General features: G+C 37.5%; 1 protein-coding gene across 2 annotated transcripts; it reads left to right on the forward strand.

The window, feature by feature from the left end:
- Positions 1-435: 435 nt before the first annotated feature.
- On the forward strand, positions 436-25,192 carry LOC127417931 (syntaxin-3-like). Of its 2 annotated transcripts, XM_051658206.1 has the most exons (12): positions 436-869; positions 7,910-7,984; positions 8,099-8,198; positions 9,847-9,921; positions 10,092-10,162; positions 10,247-10,355; positions 11,246-11,319; positions 13,638-13,772; positions 15,480-15,590; positions 16,612-16,691; positions 18,523-22,800; positions 23,857-25,192. In XM_051658206.1, exons 1-11 carry the CDS (start codon positions 840-842, stop codon positions 18,527-18,529), a joined length of 867 nt encoding a protein of 288 aa, XP_051514166.1. In that variant the 5' UTR covers positions 436-839; the 3' UTR covers positions 18,530-22,800; positions 23,857-25,192. The 2 variants fall into 2 exon arrangements, with proteins under 2 accessions (XP_051514166.1, XP_051514167.1); XM_051658207.1 differs by lacking the exon at positions 16,612-16,691.
- Positions 25,193-25,567: the final 375 nt, after the last annotated feature.

Consider the following 25,567-nt stretch of genomic DNA (forward strand, 5'->3'; position numbering starts at 1 on the left):
TAGTGGAATAGTTACTTATATTTTGTATTTTAAATACGTAATCCCGTTACATGTATTCCGTTACTCCCCAACCCTGTATATGTATGTATATATATATATATATATATATATATATATATATATATATATATATATATATATATATATATATATTACTTAGGTGATTGAAGTGACTGTATAAAAGTTGTATAAGAGTATTTATGTATGCATGTACAGTATGCATCAGTAAAACTGAACATTTGGAATAATGAATAGTTACAAGCAAAGACAGTTATTACTAGTTGGATGCAAGTTCAACAGGTAACTTAAAAAAAAAAAAAGTTATTATTAAGTTCAGACGAATAAATATGTGTAAGTCACACACCCAGGGCGTGACGGTGGGTAGCTCAAGGAGAGAGAGAGAGAGAGAGAGAGAGAGAGAGAGAGAGAGTGAGAGTGAGAGAGAGAGCCAGCCCGAGAGCACGCTTGTGGGAACAGCTCTTTTCAAACCGATTATAACCAGAAGGGAGAGGGAGGAAGACAGATTAAACAGACTGAACACAACTGTAGTTTTAATCCTCTGAGCGGATAGATTTAGGGGAGAGAAAAAAAACTACTGGTTTGGCGAAGAGCAGCCATATTGCATGGACCATTCGGGGAATAACAGGTCTCGTTTGAGCAGGAATTCGCCGATCTTAGAGTTTGGGAGAGCACATCCAGACGACCTCACGACTGCGGGATCCGCTGCCCAGCCGGGCTTGATACTTTTACAGAACAAATCCTAATTCAACTAGAGTTTTTTTTTCTTCATATTTGCTATTTATTTTATTGTTAGATAGTGTCAACGATCATATTTTAAGATGAAGGACCGATTGGAACAACTAAAAGCGGTAAGTGTGGGGTTATATTTCTTGTTTTGGAAACGCATAAGGGGCCGTTCACACAGAACGCGTATTTCGATTGTTCTTTTGCGTTTTTAGACGCATCCTGCGTTCCGTTCTATCCGTCGCGCTGCGTCTAGCTCTTTTTTTTTTAAATGTATTTTGTTTAACGCAAGACGAGTTCGGTCTGGAATGAGCGTGTATTCAACCCAGTTTGGAGTCGAGGTGTATGGGAAGGACAGTACGTAATAGAGTTTATCTAACAAAAACACACTTGTAACTTTTACACCTAACACTTCTGCTCACAACTATTAGAGTTACACCCCAGGTGAATAATAATAGTCTACTGGTAAAGTTAAAATAGCAGAAGTCTGTTAATGAATATCCAACAGTGCTATATTAGATATGGTATCACCTCTCGAGGAGTGAAGAGGGGAGAGTGCACAGCTGATGTGGTCACCTGACTAGGGCCTCAAGCCACTGGACAGTTGGGTGATGGGGGTGAGAGTATGATGAAGATGTTGATCTATATCTTACATCATGTGACAACATACTGTATATGCTCACGACTCAAATGTAGACTGAAGTAGACCAAATTTGCTAGATTTTTCTGTTGCTACACTAACAAAAAGCTACCATGGTACTACTATGTTTTTTTTTTCTTGGAAATGTACAGTGGTATTATCAGAGTATTCTCTGAAGTACCATGGAATACAAATTAGTATTGATATAATAGATTAAAGAAATATTCTGGGTTCAATACAAGTCAAGCTCAGTCGATAGCATTTGTGGCATAATGTTGATTACCACAAAAAAAGTAATTTCGATTTGTCCCTCCTTTTCCAAAAAAACCCCCAAAAAACACAAATCTGGGTTACATTGAGGCACTTACAGTGGAAGTGAATGGGGCCAATCCATAAATGTTAAAATACTTGCTGTTTCAAAAGTATAGCCATAAGACGTAAACAGTATGTGTGTTAACATGATTTTAGTGTGATAAAATTGCTTGCTAAGCATTTCTGTGTCTATTTATATCCAATTTTACAAGTCGTTGCAGTGACGGCATAACACCGTAAACCCTGTAACCCTGGTAAACAGCGATTTAAACAATTTTACAGCTCAAATAATACACTAGTTTTAACAGAAAAATTAATGCCAGTGCTTTTATAAAATGATGAGCCTCATATTTCTGCCTTTAAATTCTCCAAAAACTGGCCCCATTCACTTCCATTGTAAGTGTCTCACTGTAACCAAGAGTTTTGCTTTTTTGAAGTAAAGGAGAGACTAGTCGAAATGAAAATCAACATTATGCAACAAATGTTCTCGATTGAGCTTAACTTGTACTGAACCCAGAATATTCCTTTAAAGTACTGGTAGACTTTGCTAGTCATGCTGTAGCCACACTAACAAAAACACACCATGGTACTTTAATGTTACCATGGTAGTACCATGGAATATAGTAACTTCATAACAGATCAAAGTGGACTTTGCCATTCATTCTGTATACGAACAAAAAGCACCAGGGTATGACCATGCTTTTTGGACATGTTCCATGGAAGTAACATGGTATTCTTCAAATACAAAAGTTCATTTTGTAACTAAAAAGCACCAAAAATTACCATTTCCATGTGTTTTGGACGTGTACCATGGCACTACCATGGTATTCTTTGAAGTACCTTGTAGTACCAAGTAAATACCATGGTTCATGAGTATATATCAAAGCACTATAAAATTACCATCAGATAACATCACTGTATCATGGGACCACAGCAGTACTGTAAGGTTAGTGGGCGACGGGTGAGATAACGGGTGTGCCGTTTGAAGTCTCCCACAGTTTATTCGGGTGTGTTTGCAGTGGTGTCAGCTCATATGGGCAGGGTCATCAGTGAGGATTTGTTGCTGTGGTGATGACTCTGTCCCAGTCAAATATTTCCTTTGTTGATTCTGTCACCTGAGGCACCCTGGCAGGCAACTATGGGTTGGTAAGAGGAACTTGGGAGCGTGTGTGTTCATGACTGAACCTTATTTACATTTGTCAGAGTCGTGTTTCCGTGCTGTTTTGCATACAAAAAAATCGCTCTTACTAGCTCGGTTTCTGTGTCCTCTGCGTGCTCCTTTAATCTTCGTTATTGTAGAGTAACGGAAATAAGACTAGATTTTTACATTTTCTGAAGAAATTGTGAATTATGCTTTCATGTGCAAAGCTTCGTGTGTCGCCAAAATGTTGGGATGTTTGGGTGATTGTTAGGGTATTGCTAGGTGGTTGGTATGATGTTCTGGGTGGTTGCTAGGGGTTTGCTTGCTGGTCCAAGTCAAAAGAGCTCACCCCAAGACTCTGCAGCTATGTTTCCATCCAAGTTGTAAACTCTTTGCTGGCTTTGGCTTTTCAGGAAAACCGTTATTTCAGGATGACCAGAGCAACATTTCAGATGCGATGATTGGTCCGCTGGTTAGTCCAGTTATAAATAAATTACTCAGTCACATTACTTTTTTGATGCACTTCTTGTATTCCTAATATTTTTTTATGCACATTTTGGAAATTGTATTTGCATCTTGGTGTTTCCATTCAGCAGTTTTTATGCGATATCCCCAATTGCACAAAAAGGTACGTGGATGGAAACCCAGTTTATGATGTTCTGGTCCCTATATGGTTCAGGTCCCGCATTTAATGTAAGCCTATGGGATTTTGTAAGCTATTTATTTGTATGCTAGGTGAAAAATCTTATTTTTCATGTCTGCAGCACAAATGGATGAATTACACAATGAAGTATACTTAGGGTGAGGACTTTGTTCAAATCCCAAACCCTTAGTGTAAGCAATAGGAAAAGTGATGCCTGCCTCAGCAAACACTAATAATAGTTGCTTGGAACATGTCCGCATGTGACCCAATTCAGTGTAGGAAATCCTTTTAAGAGAAATACATCTTCCGTGTGAATCCCTCAAATAAATTAGTTGTTTCTATCTCTCTCTGTATCCTCTGTAATGTTTAACTTGGTGTGGCTGCTGTTCTACACTTCTTTCTGTGTATATAGAGTAGTACAGGGTAAGCACGCACACACACACACACACACACAGTGCTCTTCTTGGAGCGCTAAAGGAACTGTGGGACATGGAACAGCTGAGAGGGAACTGTGTGAGTGCGACACTTTAAAATGTATTTATTTAAAAAAAAAAAATTTTACCCTTTCTGGGAACTCCTGTTACAAATATTAACCATGGTGACCATCCCAGTTACTATGATTATGGTAACAACATCAAAGTTCTCATAGTAGTTCTCCTATCATTTGCTCAACTTCATGCCGTCCCAGATGTGTATGACTTCCTTTCTTCAACAGAACACAAAAAGACTTTAGAAAAATATCTCAGCTCTGTAGGTCCATACAATGCACATGAATGGTGATCAGACCTTTGTAGCTCCAAAAACGGAAACATAAAAGTAATCCATAAGCCTCCAGTGGTTAAATCCATATCTATATCTATATCTATATAATAGGTGTGTGTGAAAAACAATATTTAAGTCCTTTTTTACCCTGAATCTCACATTAAATTTCACTTTCATGTGTGAAAGTGAAACTAAACAGGCACCATATGTGACTTGCAGATGTAAAAGTGAAAGTGGAGATTTAGAGAGAGAGAGAAAAAAAAAGGACTTACATTTTTATCTGTTTCTTACCCACACTTATTATATCTCTTCAGAAGACATGGATTTAAAAAGTCATATGGATTACTTCTGTTTCTTTTATGTGATTTTTGGAGCTACAAAGGTCTGATCACCATTCACTTGCATTGTGAGGACCTACAGAGCTGAGATATTCTTTTAAAAATCTTTGTTTGTATTCTGCTGAAGAAAGTATGTCATACACATCTGGGATGGCATGAGGGTGAGTAAATGATGAGAGAATTTTTGGGTGAACTATCCCTTTAACCATGTACTACCAATCACTAGTGTCAAAATTCCCTTGTAATTGATTTTCAAGACCTTTTTTCACCATTTAAAACACATTTGTCATCCATTATGGCTCTTACTTAATCAAAGGACATTTCATATTAGCTACACATTGAAAAACAGTGTAGATATCTAATAGCTGTCAGTTTCTATATTGTAAAAAAATATTCTTTTTCAATTATATAATGCTGAAAAACAACCAAAAATGTACTTTTGGCTTACTTACTATTCTGAAGTTCTAACAACTTACATATTTCAGGAACACAAATATGCATCTCAAAGCAGCTTTTCTATTATTATATATATATATATATATATATATATATATATATATATATATATATATATTTTTTTTTTTTTTTTTGGTAAGTAAACAAACAAATAGCAGTTAGTTGATTGTTATCGTTGTTGTGTATCATATACTAAGTGTAGAGGCATGTATGTGACATCTTAAGGTATTTAATGAGTGTTTGTTGTCTCATGAATTTTGCTGAATGTGCATGCGATGTTGTCATTGGTTTAAGACAACAAGCACTTTGCTCTCCCTGACCTGTACATTTTTAATTGAAATGTACATGAGATGAAGCACATGATATTGAACAATGATTTTACAGTCGATAGTAACAATAGAGCACAACAGTGCCCGTCCACTTTTTCAGCCTTCTTGGTTCCGGCAGTATTTTCCCCATTCATTTTCCAATTCAGTATCTGTCTGAGCTTTTTATTTTTTTGTTCCACAAAACAAGATCTCTGCTTCTCCAAATCCTGTCTCTCAGCTGTCCCTCAGACTTGTTTTCATTCTATGGGGGACAGGTTTTCTTGTTCTTTTGCTCCAAAATTGCAGAACTCGCTACCTTTTGATATTAGAGAGGCAGCACCAACTATTAGTATTTTTAAAACCAATCTTAAAACATGTTACTTCAGAAAATTATTGAGATGATACATTTTACTTTTGTATCTTGCTTTATTATTAATACTGTTTTGATATGCATGTTTATATTGTGTGTATTCCATTATTTTCTTTTTTTTATCCTTTTTAAAGGGACCAGTCTGCATACTCAGTGCTTTACTATGAAGCATTGTAATTCACAATAATGGAAAAATATTAAACTATTTATTTGAAGTTGATATATGGAAGTAGGGCACACTATATCAAAATTGTATTGCCAAATATTCAGTTATATACAAACATATAAGTACTTTGAGAGGGTAGGGAAACTGACTCGATTCTTTCATTCGCTGTGCATCATATTCTGCTAAGAATATTATATAATAAGGCTGAAAAAATGTAGACTTATGGCTTCAAAAGAAGTATAAACCATTGATTTACAACCTCTGAGCTCACAAAAGGTCTATCCATTAACATGGATTCACTACACTTATGCCCAGTGTGAGACACACACACTCTCTCTCTCTTGAACTCATGTTTCCAAACTTGGCTGGAAGTCTCTTGTAGGCTCATCTCCTTACCTCAGCTCACAGCTAGTGCCTTTGACATTCACAAAAAACCTGTTGAGTTGGCAACACATTGTTAAGTCTTCAAATAAACTTGAAAAGAGACCAGAACTCTTTGTTAGCTGGATGGGTAATATTACATTTTGCCTGGAACAGTTCAACCTTTGTCATTCAAAGAAAATTTGCTTGTTTACTCTATGCAGCCTCAATTCATGTTGTCTTCCTTAGCTGACTGTCCCTTTCAAACATTTACCATGGTAGCCAATAGCCATAAATTCCACCAAAATACCATCATTAATAGCAAACTGCAAATAAAATCCTCTAAAAATGAACATATCATGGCAAACATACTGAATATTAGCACCCAGTCAGTCAGTTCATTACATGATGACGTTTTTCCACACATAAGCAGTTTATGCAGCAGTCTTCTTCATTCATTTGCATTTAAACAGCTCTCCTTGTTGACTGTTCCAAGATGGTGCCACGGTTGATGTATCCTTACCAGCCAAATGAGGCTTCTACGTATGTATATCTACAGTATGCATACAACCACTCAGAACACTAGCACTGCATAGAAACGCCCTGGCAACCACCCACAACACCCTAGCATTGTGAAGTCGACTTATGCACGACCAAGCACCACTTACATTTTCTTCAGAAATGTAAACATTTTGTTGTTACTACAGTAAAACTGTCATCAAAGCAAATACATTAAACATGACACATTTAACTGTAGTAAATATGGCATTGTGGTGGAAACTATGGTTACCATGGTAAAAAATGTTCACAGGGTTTAATGTGTCATTTGATTCCTCAGAAATGCTGAATGAGAGAAAATGCTTTGCCCTCAGGCTACATATAGCGTTTCACAGTGATAAAAGTGTGTTTATGTATGTTGGTGGTTGTGTGCTTGTGTGTATCTGGCACTCCAGTGCATTGTGTGTGAGAGTGACAGAACCACAAGTCTGATGACTCTAGTGAAATCCTTGACTTCAACCCTTGTATCTCCAAACTCGAATTTGAGTTATAAAGTTGTCACGCGCAAAGCTATGCTTTATGATAGAGTGTTTCTGTGTTTGAGTGCTAGTGCGTCAAATATCCATCATTTAACAGTAAAACAATTACTGAAAGGGAAAACAGGCCACTGGTCTCCACATGTTCCTTATAAAACATCACAGGGCAAACCTCTGTGTGTGCTTGCCACTATTCATGCTGTGCAAGCCAGGTTGGCATTTGTAACATTTCCAATTAAACACCTCAGATAGATCCACTTTCTAGGACCATACATACATTATAAGACAAACCTAATTTGACAGTCTGCAAATACACCAGTATTTACAACCGTTTCAGGGCAGCTTACATTCTGCCTTGTCAGCAGAGGCCAGCCAGTTCTGTAGCTGGAAGAGGAAGGCAGTAATTCGCAACTATATAACCAGTCAATGTATCAGTTACCATTGTGTAATCACAAGGGTTTAAAAGTCTTTACAACCTTATTATTTAATTTTTCATTCAAAATCAAGTAGTCAATGTACTACATCACATTAATGACGTCATAGCCCCTGTTTGTTGCTCTTCAGGGTTCCTCTACTTGCATCTGGTCTACAAAAAAAATTCTGATATACAGCACGCTTTTCATTGTGTCTTGCAGACATGCGATCATGATGATGATGATGTCGAACTTGCCGTGGACAACCCTGCTTTCATGGACGAGTTCTTCACCCAGGCACGCCCTATAATATATCACAATGTGTTTGTGTCAATACATCTGATGTGCTTTGAATGAATGTGTCATTGTCATGTTTGTGCATGTTCGAGTGACTTTGTTTCTTTGTTTCAGATTGAAGACATCAGGAACAGCATTGATAAGATTGATGAGAATGTGGCCGAAGTGAAGAAACTTTACTCAGTTATTCTGTCTGCCCCAACATCAGACCAGAGTAAGACACACACACACACACACACACACACACACACACACATGCAGATGTACACTAATTGTGGGCATATTGCACATTGTGTAACCCAGTTTACAACATACCATTTTAATTCATTTCTACTGACTGGTCTAACTCTAATACCAGAGTATGGGCTGAGTAACGGGTGAAGTTGACAAGCTGAGAGTCATGTCGTAATTTTGACTTCTGCTTAAAGGTGCAGTATGTAACAATTTTCATGTAATATCCTTTTTTTTTTTGCCAATGTGTGAATGGCTTGTAATGCAACTTAAAAAATGAGTCCTTCCCGGACTTCCTAGGTTGCCTATTAAAGCCTGTAGACTCATTTTCATGCGAAGGGAGCGGGTCGGTTTTGCCGGGAAAATCCAAAGGATGTGACGTTTATGCACGTTCCTGAGAGCCTTCTACTGAATTCCGTCTGGCTAAGCGGGAACGTGATCATGGTCGAGCGAAAACTAGAGTGAACATCTGCAGGGCATTTGATTCCTGGAGGGACATTCGTTCAAAACCGACCCTGAATTGGCGTTCTTATTATTAGACAGGTAAGCTTACATAACTGCAAAGCATGTGAGATATAGTACCATAAGGATTGATCTGTGTAATTTTATCTAACTTTATCTTGCCTGCTAACACTGACGAATTGCAAACTACCTTGCTTTGTAACTTCCAAATAATTTCAACGATCTTCTCTTTATACTAAAAGTCATGTATACAGGATAAATTTAAGCAAATACGCTGGTTTCTTGATCGTAGTACAACATATGACATACAAAACATACAATAGTGCAACATAACAGTGCAACAGTAAACTGACTGGTATAGTTCGGTAGTATGTAGCTGTGTGTATCAGTATGCTATGTTAGCTGATAAGTAGTTTTAGTTTAATCTCAAAGTTTGTAGTAAAACAATCATAACTGTGTAATTGTAATTATGCTACCTCATCTGTCAGCATGATGCCGGTGAATCACGTTCAGTCTCTTTGTACGTTACGTCATTGTTTTGACCGATGCTCGCGCGCTCGCGTCCCTATGGAGTGTGTGCATGAGCGTGAGCACGAGCAACAGCTGGCTGCAGCTCACTTAACGGCCACAGGTGTCATTAATAACAAGAGTTTCTGAATCTTACATACTGCACCTTTAAAGGAAGAGTTTGCCCAGAAATAATAATTCTCTCATCATTTACTCACTCTCATGTCATCTCAAACTTGACTTTCTTCCGTGGAACACACACGAATATAATTTAATGGAGATATCCATTGTAATCCATGTCTTCTGAAGCGATCCAATCAATTTTGAGTGAGAACAGTCCAAAATATAACTATTTTTTTCACTATAAATATTGACATAAGCAGTCTCTTTGGAGGTCATGATTTTAAGCTTGATTCCTAGCACCATCTAGAGCTCTGCGTATACGTCAAGTACTAGGAAGTGTAATCGAGCTTGAAATCATGATTGTGCCTAGAGTCTGCAATGGCAAAGATGTACAGTTGAAAAAAGAGTTATATTGAAATGGGTTGTGAATGCCTTTTCATGTTGACTTCAACACATACAAAATAGTGCTATTCTAATCTCTTCTTCCTTTATTCACTGTTATACATTTTCTCAGCTTCTGTTTTCTTCTCTGTTAACAGAAACCCAGGATGATTTGGAGGCACTAACTAATGAAATCAAGAAAATGGCCAACAATGCTCGGAACAAACTGAAGAGTAAGTTTCCTTACTCATAAACATGGCTGCTTTGTAGTTTTCTCAATGTAGGTCAATAAAATAGGACACAAAGTTACTGCTGTTCAAATACTGCTGACCCAGAATGGTGTGATTTACATATCTTCCATATCCACCTTTATTAAAGCAATGTTTACATTGTGTACTTTTAGCCATTGAAAGAAATCTTGAGACTGAAGAAATGGAAAGAGTATCAGCTGACATGAGAATACGCAAATCACAGGTGAGTCAACATCCTAGCTGGTCACTTACACGCACACGCACTTAGACGCTCTATTAACTCTGCCCTCATGTTGTCCCCCGCCAGCATGCTGTTCTTTCAAGGAAGTTTGTTGATGTGATGACCAAATACAATGAAGCTCAGGTGGACTTCAGAGAGAAAAGCAAAGGTCGCATTCAGAGACAATTAGAGATCAGTAAGTGTCTGATAAATATACACACCCGCACACTCACTTCTGGCATTTGAAATTCATAAGCTGGAATTTGAATTCAATTGGCAACGCCCTGCAGGATGAAATGGAATTTAAATTGGAATGACAGGAAGATGATTTATATTTATTCAACACTGTCACAACAGAGGAATTTTATTAGTCCAGTACAACCGTGTGTGGTGTATAAATGACAAAGCATAAGTACGTCATTCATTCTTGACTAATTATCTTTATTCCCTTCCTGATACTGTATGTAGAACACAAGTTGATTAGCTCACTTTTGACGATTTTTAGGTAAATTTGAGCATTCTGGGAAATATATTCTTTTACCATAGTCCAAAAAAAAAAAAAAAAAAATCTGACATTTTGTTTAATTTATTAAAAAAAGAAATGTATTAAATGATATTACATTAATTAATTAAATATTATGAAATATAAGAAAATATTATATATAAGTACATATTAATAATTTATAAAATAATTTATAAAATGTGTAAATATATAAATAAATTGCCATTTCAAATATTGATCATTATTATTAATATATGTATGTAGTAAACTGTATGTAGTGTGTATTATTAAAAATGACTCTTGCAGCGGTAAAGCCTATATATTAATTTCTTTGAATTTTGTACTTCCTTAAGTATAAATTCAAAGTGCGATTCAGCATCCTTTTACTATCTCAATTCATGAATTGAATTGGAATTTAAAAGGCATTCTTAATTCATTTCTGAATGACATGCGACACAATGTGCCAGCCTCCTACAGTGTGCATAGTAACACATTTCTTTCTCAGGCTTGCGGTTGAAGCATGTTAAACAGTCGCTGTACTATTCCCCTTTTCTGTTTTTGACCTTTTCTGCTTCTCTCTCTAGCTGGTAAAGCCACAACTGATGAAGAGCTGGAGGAGATGCTGGAGGGAGGGAACGCTGCCGTTTTCACAGCAGGGGTAATGTGTCTGTCTGTGTGTATGTGTGTGTGTGTGTGTGTGTGTGTGTGTGGCCACAGTATCCTAAGCCATACATAGAAACTTACACTCAACGAGCACTTTATTAGGAACACCTGTACACCTATTTATTCATGTGATTATCTAATCAGCCAGTCGTGTGGCAGCAGTGCAGTGCATAAAATCATGCAGATACAGGTCAGGAGCTTCAGTTAATGTTCACATCAACCATCAGAATGGGGAAAAATGTGATCTCAATGATTTGGAGCGTGGCATGATTGTTGGTACCAGACGTGCTGGTTTGAGTATTTCTGTAACTGCTGATCTCCTGGGATTTTCATGCGCAACAGTCTCTAGAATTTACTTCGAATGGTGCCAAAACCAAAAAACATCCAGTGAGTGTAGTTCTGCGGACGGCAATGCCTTGTTGATGAGAGGTCAACAGAGAATGGTCAGACTGGTTCAAGCTGACAGAAAGGCTACGGTAACTCAGATAATCACTCTGTACAATTGTAGTGAGTAGAATAGTATCTCAGAATGCAAAACACGTCGAACCTTGAGGCGGATCATTGACTAGACTAGCAGAAGATCATGTCAGGCACTTTATTAAGACCATAGTGTTCCTAATAAAGTGGTCGGTGAGTGTAAGTCCAAGGTTCACTTAACATGACGTAATATTTGACTTGACATTCAGACTGGAGACTTCACTGAGTTTCGAGAAGTCAGTAGATTTCCAAGGAGAAATACTTGCTCAGTATATAGCTACACTGTTCAGATGTCTGTTCAGTTTCTCAAGCACTTTTTGATACACTTTCCTTTGCGAATGAACTCCAAAGCAGTTTTAATAAAGATATTCACGTCTGGACAAGTACAGCATGCATCATGACATCTATGGCCAATCAAAAGCAAAACCATCATAATTTCAGTAACACTTTACAATTAGGTTCTATTTGTAAGCATTAGTAAATCTATTAGGTATCACGAACTAACAATGCACAATATTTTTACACTATTAATTAATCTTGGTTTATGTTCATTTCTAAATATTCTATTGTTCATTGTTAGTTAAGGTTAGTTTATAGTACATTAAAGTTTGTGTATATTAACATTAGTTAATGTAAAAAATGTATTACCAAATTTAGATATTAACATTAATCAGGGGGCCTGGGTAGCTCAGTGGTAAAAGACGCTGGCTACCACCCCTGGAGTTCAATAGTTCAAATCCCAGGGCGTGCTGAGTAACTCCAGCCAGGTTTCCTAAGCAACCAAATTAGCCCGGTTGCTAAGGAGGGTAACCTCCTCATGGTCACTATAATGTGGTTTGTTCTCGGTGGGGCATGTGGTGAGTTGAGCATGGATGCCGCGGTGGATGGCGTGAAGCCTCCTGGCGACATGCTCAACAAGCTATGTGATAAGATGTGCGGGTTGGCGGTCTCAGACGCGGAGGCAGCTGGGATTTGTCCTCCACCATCCGGATTGAGGCAAATCACTACGCGACCTCGAGGTCTTAAAAGCGCATTGGGAATTAGGCATTCCAAATTGGGTGAAAAAGGAAAAAAAAAAAAAAAAACGAAATTAACGTTAATTAAGATTAAAAAGTGTTTTAAAAGTACTGTTTATTGTTAGTTCATGTTAAATAATGTAGTTAACTAATGTTAACGAATATAACCTTTTTGGAAAGTGTTACCTTATTTTCTTTATAATAAGTGCCCCCAGTAAATTACACTTTGCATTGTGTCTTTACCTTTACCAACCTATCTTTACCTACCTAAAAACCTTTTTTTTATGTTGAATCAGGTTTCGATTGAAATACGACAAGGAAATCCACATAATATGATATAAAAACAAGGAAATCATAAAAAATTATACTTCCCTTTTTAATGAAATAAAAGTGTTCAGTGTGCCATGTAAACATACTGTACAGTAGGTTTTAGAACTGAAAACTTCCTTCTTAGTCCATAAAGGCCATTTATTGAAACAAAGCTGCCCCTTGATCTTTTTAGTCCAACCTCAGCACTTTGTGCAGCACATTTCAGTATGGATTATTTTGACAAAAAAGACTCTGTGAAATGATGACCCCTGTAGAATAGATTAATTTAATTGTCCTGAAACAAGACTTGTAAAACTAACATGCATCTAAGTAGAAAATTATTTGCAAAAGAAATTTAAGATCTGGCTTGGACTCCACACCAGAGACTTGTGAACATGTCTGTCCTACCTTATTGGAGCAATACACCTCAGAGTCCCCAAATCTTAGCTGAATATGAAAGAAGCATCCTGCATATTGGTAGTTATCATAAAAATTTTGTTTTTTGTTGTAGATTGTGGATTCAGGGATCTCTAAACAAGCGTTGAGTGAGATTGAAGCACGTCACAAAGACATTGTCCGTCTGGAGAGCAGCATAAAGGAGCTGCATGACATGTTTGTGGACATCGCCATGCTGGTGGAGAGCCAGGTACACTCCACCTTCCATCACACTCATCTGTTTGTCCATATTTACTCCATCCTTTAAAGCTCCATCAGTGTTTTCATGCTGTCAGTATTTTCTAACCTTTCCCCCTCATTGTCTTTCTGCCTTTTCTTCTCTTTCTCTGTCTCTCTTTTTCTTTGGCCCATAGCCACCTCTCTTTGTTCAAACTCATTCTATTGGCCCTTGGTTGCTAAACCATGTGCAAGTTGTCGGAGTGGCTTCCTATCAGGCCCTGGTTTTCACATGTGAGTGCTCTGTAATGTACCATATTGTTTTCCCTCTCTGACCTTTTCATCTCCCTATCTGCCTCATTTTCTTTTTCCATTCATTTGCATTATTTGGTCACCGACTACACCCACTCCATTTCAAATTTTATCTAGAAGAAATAAAACATAATAACTCTCTTCCAAAACCTAGTGAGCTGCTTACCTATGCTATGTTTTAAGCATCATTAGGCAATTTTTTTTTTTTTTTTTTTTTCAATCTGGAATGCCCAATTCCCAGTGTGCTTTTAAGTCCTCGTGGTGGCATAGTGATTTGCCTCAATCTGGGTGGTGGAGGAGGAATCCCAGCTGCCTCCATGTCTGAGATCGTCAACCCACGCATCTTATCACCTGGCTTGTTGAGTGCATTGCCACGGAGACATAGCACGTGTGGAGGCTTCATGCTACCCACTGCGGCATCCACGCTCAACTCACCACGCACACCACCGAGAACGAACCACATTATAGCAACCACGAGCAGGTTACCCATGTGACTCTACCCTCCCTAGCAACCGGGCCAATTTTGTTGCTTAGGAGACCTGGCTGTAGTCACTCAGCACGCCCTGGGATTTGAACTAGAGAACTAGTGAACTCCAGGGGTGGTAGCCAGCGTTTTTACCACTGAGCTACCCAGGCCCCCATTAGGCAACATTTTAAGTATTCTCCCAAAGCATAGGTTGTTCCAAACAAAACTATGCAGCAAAATTGTGGTTAAAATCTAAGGTAGCATTATATGTATTCTTTGTGTAAAAAGTAATCCCTGAATTGTAAGTGACTTTAATTCAGTAGACATTTTCATTTAAGATGGTTGGCAGTGTCAAGCGAAAGGTTAAATGTAATCATATAATAGGAGGACTATCTTGTTTTTTATCCTTATTTGATAGTATCAGGTCGTTAGCTTAGCAACATGCTAACATCAGATGCCTTTGGAACAGTTAGCCCACATTGAGTCTCTAGTGCGCTTCCTGTATGGAGCCTCATGGAGTTGCATCCCATGTAGAGCATTCAGATAAGTCTCTTGAGGTTCTAGTTCAGTTAGGATGGTTCCTTAGAAGGTAGCTGCCTAAGTAGACAACAGCGAGGCAGCTCTTTAGGTTTCTGAACAGAGCTAAAATGATCACGTGACCTGATAAATAATTCCACCTGAATGATCACACTATACATTACTGACCAACCCACCATTATTTTGTTCATAAACTGCTTGCTATGGGGAAAAACTGAGAGGTAAGATTGTGGTATTTTTATTTTAAACTCCTTTTTAAACGATTCTCTGTTCTATAGAGCATCTGAATTCTGTATATGTGTGTGTAGACGATGTGCTTGGGTGTACATGTACATTTATTTTGTAGAGATTTATATTTCTGCGTTTTCATTGTTTGAGTTTAAAAGGTTTTTACTCATCTAGGACTTGCATGTTTGTTTGTTTCAGGGGAACATGGTTGATAACATTGAGGTGAATGTGGGCAAAGCAGTTGATCACATTGAAGCAGCTAAGACTGAAACCAAGAAAGCAGTCAGGTATCAGAGCAAAGCCCGGAAGGTATGGACCTCTCAAGCCATTCAATCTGATATCACTATAACACTGTCTCTGGCTTCTGCTGTTTCTTTTTTTCCCCTCCCCTACCTGCCTCTCTCTCTCTCTCTCTTCTTTCGTTCTCTTTCTCTCTCTATTCAACCATACTTCACCCAAAAACCCATTTTTAGGGTGGTATAATTGAGAGGATTGAGAGCAACATGGACCAATCTGTGGGTTTTGTGGAGCGGGCGGTAGCTGACACTAAAAAGGCTGCTAAATATCAACAAGAAGCCCGGCGTGTGAGTTCATGATAAATGTCAGGCCACACCCCTCTGCCCCAACCCATTCCTACAGCCTCTCCTTTTACTGTCCAAACCTGATGACATCACACAGTGGCATGCATACACCAAACAAACGTAGTCATTATTACTAATCCCTGAAACTTTAGAGTTTTCGACAGCCAGCCTCCATATTTGGCCTTTTGCCTCTTGTAATGATGCATATAGTAGAAAAAGGACAGGAAATGATGGAGAGAAGAGAGGGGAATGGGTAATGGTGTGAGTTGGATTCAAACCACTGTAGCCACATGAGCACCCTGACTATGTGTCAAATCATGTGCTCTAACCATTAGGCCTGAGCTTCCCAAAATAAAAATAATATAAAATAATATTTATCCAGTCAATTTCAAATGGTAAATCCATTACAATACAGAAGTGGCTTGGGTTGGAAATCCCGTTTCTTGATGACTTTAATGAACGCCTGATGAACATAATTTTGACGATAGTGCAGTATATCTATCTATCTATCTATCTATCTTTCTTTCTTTCTTTCTTTCCAAATATTCAGCACTACTTTTGTAGAAAAGTAAATCTATTCTAGAAATGCAATATCATGTATAGTTTTGAAAGATGGATAAAAATGAAAAATATTTTCTTGCACTAGGCTTGTGTCTTTTTTTTTTTCTCTCTCTGGAGTAGGTTATTTATTTGTCAGTGGAATGTTATAGTAGATGCTAATAACTGTGTTTATGTTTGTTTCTTCACAGAAAACAATTATTATAGTGTCTGTGGTTTTGGTGATTTTGGCAATTATTGCTTTGATAGTGGGTTTATCTGTAGGTCTAAGGTAAGGAGTCTCTGGTGGGTACATTTCAGAAGAAAGTGTGCACGGTTCGGGAACTGGGTGTTTATTATGCAGATATATAGTTTTGGTGACTGGGCTTTTTGTTTACCTCTCCTGTACATCTTCTCGGTCGCAAAGCCTGGTTTTGGTTGGGGATTTGGGATTTCCGTATCACTATTTTGATCTATTGGTTCAGTTGTAGGTTTAATTTTAATGTTTAATGTTCTCTGTGTTCTTTCAGGCTTTAATAGTTCTGTCGGGCTCTGTTTCTCTGTTTGTTCTTATGGTAAAGGGCTTTAGTTAAAGAGGTCATGACATGTCTTTTTTATTATATTATAACGTTCTGTGAGGTTCACTTCTAATATTTGTTTTTGCACAAAAAACAGTCATGTATTGATTGGTAAAACATGATCATTTTCCACCTTCGTTCTGACCCTCTTGTCAGAAACACTCGGTTTTGGTGCTTCTCCTTTAAGACTTGACAGTAAACACCCACTGTTACGATTGGCTCTCTGCTCTTGACTGACTTGGGGCACGTTCAGCCCCGACAAAACATAGCAAAATGTTTATTTAAATGGAAACAGTGGTGCGTTGAACACCCTTTTGTGTCACGCAAGCGTTGCAACTTTGGCAGCTGAGAAGGCCACTCTTTGCATTCTTCTTTTCGAAGAATATTCAGGGCCTGATGAAATCGGTTTAAATACGTGTTTAATACTACAAAATACGCTCGATGTTACAGTCACTGCCCTTGCCGTCCAGAATAGCAGAGAATATCCCAATCGAGTGAAGGGATATGTGGAAACTGTGGTTCCTAATTATGGTGATCCAACATTTGCCTCGCATTTCAGGATGACAAGGCAAACATTTCTTCTAATGTCTTCAATTGTTGCATACACCAAGCTGCAGTGGACACATTTGTAAAGGACTTTAGTTGGATCCATTGTGCACATTGCATTTTTAATACGGCGGGTTTTATGTACACGTCGCTGCTGATTGGGTAACACCTCTGACACACCCACCAAATGAGAGAAAACATACCTCAAAGCCCGTTGCACACCGTTTCTCACCATTGCACACCGTTTCACACCATTTCGAGGAAACGTGTCGTTCAACCCGGAAACCGTAGCAAAACGGTGCACACCGTTTTGAGATTGAACATGCCCCTGTTCTCTCATTGCCATCTCACTGCTCACTGAAACTGGGTGGGGCTACAGAGGTGATAAGTTAAAGTAGGCATTGATGTATTGTTGTGGAGGCGATCAGATGCAAATATCTACCGCAGTGTGACATCACAATGTGGAGGAAGTAGCGAATGAGTCATTTTGGCAGCTTGGTTACAACAAATGCTCTTCTTGCAGTGAGGAGGAAGTTTTGAGTTCTGAAACTTGAAATAGATTTTTATAGTACAAAGACCTCTTATATGTCATCAGATCAAGGACAATTTAATTACTCATGTCATGACCCCTTTACAAGAATAATTCACCTACAAATTAAAAATAATTTAATCACACTCATGTCATTCCAACCGAACACAAAAGAAGATATTTAGCTTATTATTTAGATATTTACAGGCTACTTTGCCATTGAAAATAAACAGGGACTAGTGGCTGTCAATAAAATTACCATTATAATTCATGTGACTCATGTGCTACATTCCAAGTCTTCCAAAGCCATTACATAACTTTGTGTCCAAAATTTAAGTCATATTCACTGATAATGTGAAGAAAACAAACCGTATGGGTTTGGAACAACATGGCGGTGAGTGGATGATGATGGATATTCCTTTCTTGGGGGAGATTTTCTTTAAACTCTTGTTCTGTTTTGCCTCTTGCAGAAGTTGATCATACTGGGTGTGATTGGTGTCATTGTACTCGTCATCATCATTATTATCATCATCACGCAGGTTATATAAGATAATAACCTCTCCATCAGCACTCCATCTCCTCTGTGACTACACACAAACTCTCCATTATTACGATTTATCATCTTCCTCTGTCTTTGGCATCCTCCTCCTTTTTCCTTGGAATCAAGAAGACGACAAATGCTCCACCCCATACATCTGTGGCTCCTCCCCTCATCAGCATAAACCAATGGGAAACCACTCTATTGGAACCTTAGTGATGGTTAAGGAAATGGCTACTGTTTTTTTCTAAGGATGTAACGGGAATATTTAAGGAACTTGTACTACATGCCAGAAAGGGCGTTTGAAGGGAACATTTTAAATAAACAGACAAATGAATGAGCACAGAATAACAACTGAAGACTTACAAAGGGAAATATTTCATGCATAAGTGTTTTTTTTGTTGTTGTTTTTTTTTTTTTTTTTGTGCTGTACAGTAGTCTATTAAGACACATGGCAACATCTGCAGGTTGAGCTATACTGAACTGTTTTTGATCAAAAGAGCTCAGAGACTGATGATTTCAGCTTTTATTCTGAGACCCTGTGAAATGAACCGAATGGAGTAAGCTAAGCATTGATGGGTCATCCAGAATGGAAGACTGAGACTGATTTCAGAGTAATGATGGATTTATGTTTTTTTTTAATGTGATAAACCACTGTATGTGAAAACCAGATTTAACCAAATTAATAAATAAAATTTTATATTTTGTAAATATGTTTTAAATATAAGTGAAATGGATGGAAGGATGGATCGCTATTCTTAGCTATGGTGCCATCTGTGCTAAAATAGTAACTTTATGAATTATAATTTCTTTTGTATTAGGATCGTAATAATCGTAGACATTGGGGACCACCATAGGGGGACTCATCCGCCACATATTCAGATTGGATGTCAATTTACAGTATGTGACGAGGAGGAGGGCGTGGCTGGGCTGTGACGATGGACACCCGCCACACCCTCCTTGTCACACAGTATTTGGGTTTTTCAATGGCCATTTTTAACCATTACCCCTAATACCAAATATGTGGTTACAGCCTTGCGAATACCAACAGTTATTTGGTGTTACTACCCCTAAAATACTACATTATTTCAACCCTATAACAGTACGCTTGTATTTTGAATTTGCTAACTGACAACATTTTCGCATTATCGCTCAGTTTCGGCATGCCTTGCAATAAATCACATATTGCCATTGGAAAAAATATACAGTTACGACTCATGACCCATCTCTTGCAAAACATGCTTTGTGCCAAGAACAATATTTTTTTCTGTAAAAAAATCGACCACTATGATTTTTTGCATAACAATTGAACCTATTGAGCTTGACAAGCCCAATGTGTAAACAGAATCAAATACTGATAAATACTTTAAGAGAAACTTAACACTATTTGAACTATGTGGTCAAACAAATTATGTTGTCACTCCTTTAAATATGATGTCATAAAGATCAAACCAACTTTTCAAAAGGGAAATGTCAAAGCATAACTGGGTTAAACATGAAGGTACAAAAACTAATTTTGCAGTTTCTCATAAAATACATATTTTACAGTTGTGGCCAAAAATATTGGCACCCTTGGTAAATATGAGCAAAGAAGGCTGTGAAAAATGTCTTTATTGTTTATCCTTTTGATCTTTAATTCAAAATATTCACAAAAATCTAATCTTTAATTGAAGAAAGGGGGGGAAAATCTCATAATTAAATAAATATTTTTTTCAAAACATGTTTGCCACAATTATTGGCACCCCTAGAAATTCTTACGAGTAAAATATATCTGAAGTATATTCCCATTCATATTTTATATTTTTTTAGTACACCTGGGTGACAAGGAACATGAAATTGTTCAGCCGTGACTTCCTGTTTCACATGGAAATAAATATGAGGTAACACACAGGCCAAATTCTCTTAGTCATTCATCACAATGGGTATGACCAAAGAATAAAGTTATGATGTGAAGAAAAAGGTTGTTGAGCTTCACAAAATGGGAAGTGGCTATAAGAAAACAGCTAAAGCATTAAGAATTAAGAAGTGCCAATCAACTGGAGATATTACGAATCAGCCTGAAAGAGGACATGTGTCTATATAGTTTCCATGCACGGTGAGGAGGATGGTTTGAGTGGCCAAAAATTCTCCAAGGATCACAGCTGGAGAATTGCAGGAATTAGTTGGGTCTTGGGGTCAGAAAGTCTCCAAAACTACAATCGGACATCTCCTACTTCACAACAAGTTGTTTGGGAGGGCTCTCATCCAAAAACAAACTCAAGCATCTTCAGTTTGCAAGACACTACTAGAACTTCAAATGGGACCAGGTTCTATGGTCAGACGAAACAAAAATAGAGCTTTTTGGCAGTAAACACCAGAGATGAGTTTGGTGCACACAGAGAGGTAGCTATATGGAAAAGTACCTCATGCCCATGGTTAAATATGGTGGTGGATCTTTAATGTTGTGGGGCTGTTTTTAAGCCAGACATCTTGGACATCTTGTTCGGATACATGGCATCATGGACTCTATCAAACACCAACAGATAAAAAAATTAAAACCTTAGCCAGAAAGCTTAAATGGCCTGTGGTTGGATATTCCAGCAGGACAATGATCCAAGACACATATCGAAATCAACACAAAAATAGTTGATTGACCTAAAATCAAGGTTCTGCCATGGCCATCCCAGTCCCCTGACCTGAACCCCATAGAAAACCTGTGTGGTTAACTGAAGAGGAGAGTCCACCAACATGGACCTCTGAATTTGAAGGATCTGGAGAGATTCTGTACGGAGGAATGGTCTCAGATCCCTTGCCAGGTGTTCTCCAACCTCATTAGGCATTATAGGAGAAGACTCAGTTATCTTGGCAACAGGAGGTTGCACAAAGTATTGAATAAAAGGGTGCCAACAATTGTGCCACACATATATTTGACAAAAATATTTGTTTTGTGATAAAACTTGTGTTGTGTTTGGAATTGTTTGATATCTATTTGAGGGTAGCTTTTTGTGAATATTTTGAATGAAAGACCAAAATGATAAACAATAAGGATATATTTTTCACAGCCTTCTTTTCTCATATTTACCAAGGATGCCAATATTTTTGGCCACCACTGTATATATATTTAAATTGCAATAAAAACCAAATTATGTTAGAATTAGATTTTTTATACTATATAAATCATTGAAATAAAATGGTGATGAAAGGGAAAATGCACATTGCAAGATAGTTCCTAGAAAAACATTTTTAAAAAAGTCATTTTGCTTTAGACACTGAACAGAGTGAACAGCAAGTCATTTTAAGGATACTGTAATAATATAGTAATTTTGATTGGATTCTGAACTTTTCATTATCCTGTTAATCATATACTAAGTCATGTAGACACTCATCACACAAATGGCACTGTTTTCTGAGAATTAATCATGAATGGATGTTTTGGAATTGACGAAGGGCAGAATTTTTAACTCTGGCATTTTGCTGTGGCTTTTGCCATCTTTTCTGGATGACATTACATTATTGACCCTGTACACAAAGCAACTGTTTAATGTGAGGGTAGTTTAAGACAGTAGGCCCAGGTGTTGACAATTCTTACATAAGCACTTATAACTTGTTTGGTCTTGAACGGTCCTATACTCACACAGTGTGAGTTAAAAATATTGTCACATTGAGATAATTTCAGCAGGCTTGGAATCTGTACATGTTTCTCTACTTGAAAAGCAGAATTTTGTTATGAGGAACAACTAACAGTAGAACTTGTTAAGTTTGCATTTTTAGTCAATGACAAACATGATGACAGACAAACATGTAGAATCTGAATCCTTGACCATGTGCGGTACCGATGGTAAGTGAGTCCTCTCTTTGTCTTAAACACAGAAACACATACACACAGTCCTTAAACCCAGACTTTTGCTTTGTTTTATTCCTCTTTCCCCCTTTTGTCAGTTTGAAGGAGTTATGCATGATCGTCTTAGATGTGCTGCATGAGAAACTAATCACAAGAGATAATAAAATTATAGAGATTGTTGGTCCACTAACAGTTACATTTACTTGCATGTATTTCTGTCTCTTTCCTATGTGCAATCTCTAAATTTTTCCTGCTCTTTCTTGATATTTATATCGCCACTCTCTCCATTATTCCCTCTTTCCCTCTGTAGAAGAAAATGATGATCATGCTTTGCTGTGCAGTTCTGGGGATTGTTGTCTTTTCTTACCTTTACAGCTTCTTTTCTTAATGGTAAGCATTCAAGTGAAATACAGTATGTAGTATTTACATTTTTTATTTTTTACATTTTGAATCATGATATTAAAGGGATAGTTCACCCAAAATGAAAATTCTCGCATAATTTACTCACCCTCATGCCATCCCAGATGTATAGTCCAAACCTTTGAAGCTCAAAAAAGGACGTAAACCTCCAGTGGTTAAATCCATGTCATCAGAAGCGATATGATAGGTGTGGGTGAGAAACAGATCAATATTAAGGTCCTGACACCTTGTTCACAATAAATTCTCCTCCCTGTCCAGTAGGTGGCGATATACACAAAGAAGAATGCTTAGGAGAGAAGCGCACTTAGGAGGGCTGTTTGAAAGTGGAGTTTTATAGTAAAAAAATGACTTAAATATTGATCTGTTTCTCAACCACACCTATCATATCGCTTCTGAAGACATGGATTTAACCACTGGAGTCGTTATATGGATTCCTTTTGTGCTGCCTTTATGTACTTTTTGAGCTTCAAAGTTTTGGACCCTGTTGACTTGCATTGTATGGACCAACAGAGCTGAAATATCCTTCTAAAAATCTTCATTTGTGTTCTGCAGAAGAAAGAAAGTCATACACATCTGGGATGGCATGAGGGTGAGTAAATGATGAGAGAATTTTCAATTTTTGGGTGAACTGTCCCTTTAAAAATGTAGGGTTCGCAAATGGCAATCCTGGAAATATTAGGAAATTGTACGTTTTTGCCTGCCACAGCTGGAAAATTCAAGAGATTGTGTAAAATCTTCATGGAAATGTATATAGCAAATATACATTTTTCTATTTTTGTTTCACTCTAAAATACAGTATATAATTTTCTTGCTATTGCCCTTTGTAAGTGCTTTTGTAGAGTTAAAGTTAACCCAGCAGCGTATATGAGATTATTACTATTTGCTCATCTAGTAATTATAAATGATGAAGGAGAGGATATGGAAAAATCATGTAACTGTATTTGTCAGAAAGTGTGGGAACCCTGCAAATATTTTGGTGTGCTCTGTATTTTCACCTCAAATGTTCACTGTTCTACTGTCTTTCAGGTTGAAATGACCCCAAGGCCACCCCGCGTTCTCCTTTGGTTCCATCTTCAAAAGAGTTTTTTATTTATTTTTGTTTGTGTGCTTTAAAGGTGCACTCAGCGATTCCTGAGAAACACTAACTCAGCTGCCAAAACAAACACTCCCCTCCCTTCAGTGCTCCTTTGGAAGCTCTGCTCCCCAAATTCATGCACGCGAGGCGGTTTTACGCACACCAGCTCCAGACACTCACATCTCTCCTGCTACTAAATCTAACTTCAAAACAACAGCATATATGGGTTCTGTGAAACATAGCAAAATTTATGTTACTCACCTATCGAGAAGAAAAATAGCAACTTCTGCATCCGTCTTCAAGCCTTTTACCTCTCGGAGGTCTCTCCACCGCTGAAAACCCTCGCCAATGTTGTCACGGCTCCTAGCCCTTGACTTGTATGGATCGGTCTGTTCCACTTTGTTTTTGTCCCATTTACAGAGCCAGGGCTGTGTACAAATATTAGATTTTTTTTTTCAGCCCACCCACAGAATAGACAGCTAGCAGACTGTGAGGAGATATTTGCAGAATCTGACAAAAAGTGTATTGGATTAGAATTACTGAGTGCACCTTTAACCAGACAGACCCCCTACACAGACCCTCTTCTACATGACTGAATCTGAAGACCAGCACCCCCTACCGCACAACCACAGCTGCACATCAGCACTTACAGTAATGGTGTTTATTTCTCAAGGATCTCAAATTCTGGGCATTTATTAAAAACAGGAGTGAAGACCCATGTTTTTATTATTATTATTATTATTATTATTAATTTTTTATGTCTTTTTCTTCCTTCTGGGATAGTTTTTCTCTTAGACGTATTTCTGTACCACTCACTCGTATTTCTCTATTGATATTACGTAGGCTATCTAATAAAAAATATTGTTTGGTTGTACACTCAAAAAAAATATTTTAGCCTATTTTTAAGATTTACGCATTACAGTTTCATAACTCATATAGTGTAATTGTGTAATAGTTAACAACATTAAATTTTAATTGAACTTAAAATATTTAGTTTTTTATTTAATTTTATTTTATTAAAGGTTACTCAATTCAATTTGATGGAATTTTGTTATGAAATTGAAATGCGTAATTTTTTTTTATTATTTTCGGATGTAATGCTGTTTGTATGATGTGTATGTTCTGGTGTTGCTATTCATTTGTAAGCAGTGTTTTTAATTGTAGTAAATTACAAATCGTTTCAGAAAGGATGTTTGCGTAGTGTAGTTTGTGTGGCTTTATCAGGTTTTCGTGTGTTATGTAATGTATTAAAATCAGACATTAAAATCAGAAAACTTTTCTTTTTTCCTTTTGCTGTTCAACCTGCTAATTTGTACATTTTGAGTCAGTTTAGTCTTTTAAATTCTGTTTTCAGAGAGCGTCCTTGAATAATAAACCAATAATGAGTTTTCTGAGTTCAGTTGTGTACGTTGATAGGTTTATAGTTTAATAAAAAATATTCTTGCCTGTAATAGGCTGTCATAGACAGCCAACAAACTGCCCGTTAAAAGCAACAATCCGAACATTATTGGATCCCATATCATAATGAACGAAGAAGAGGCGTGAACGATAAAAAAAAAAAAAAAAACCTCCCTTTTGAGCGGCATCGCTTCGATCCAATCAACGCCCATCTAATTTGAATTCCCGCTCACTCATTGGGTGCTCCATTCAGGGGCGTGTCTT

This window comes from Myxocyprinus asiaticus, chromosome 27 (genome assembly GCF_019703515.2).
Source record: "Myxocyprinus asiaticus isolate MX2 ecotype Aquarium Trade chromosome 27, UBuf_Myxa_2, whole genome shotgun sequence".
NCBI lineage: Eukaryota > Metazoa > Chordata > Actinopteri > Cypriniformes > Catostomidae > Myxocyprinus > Myxocyprinus asiaticus.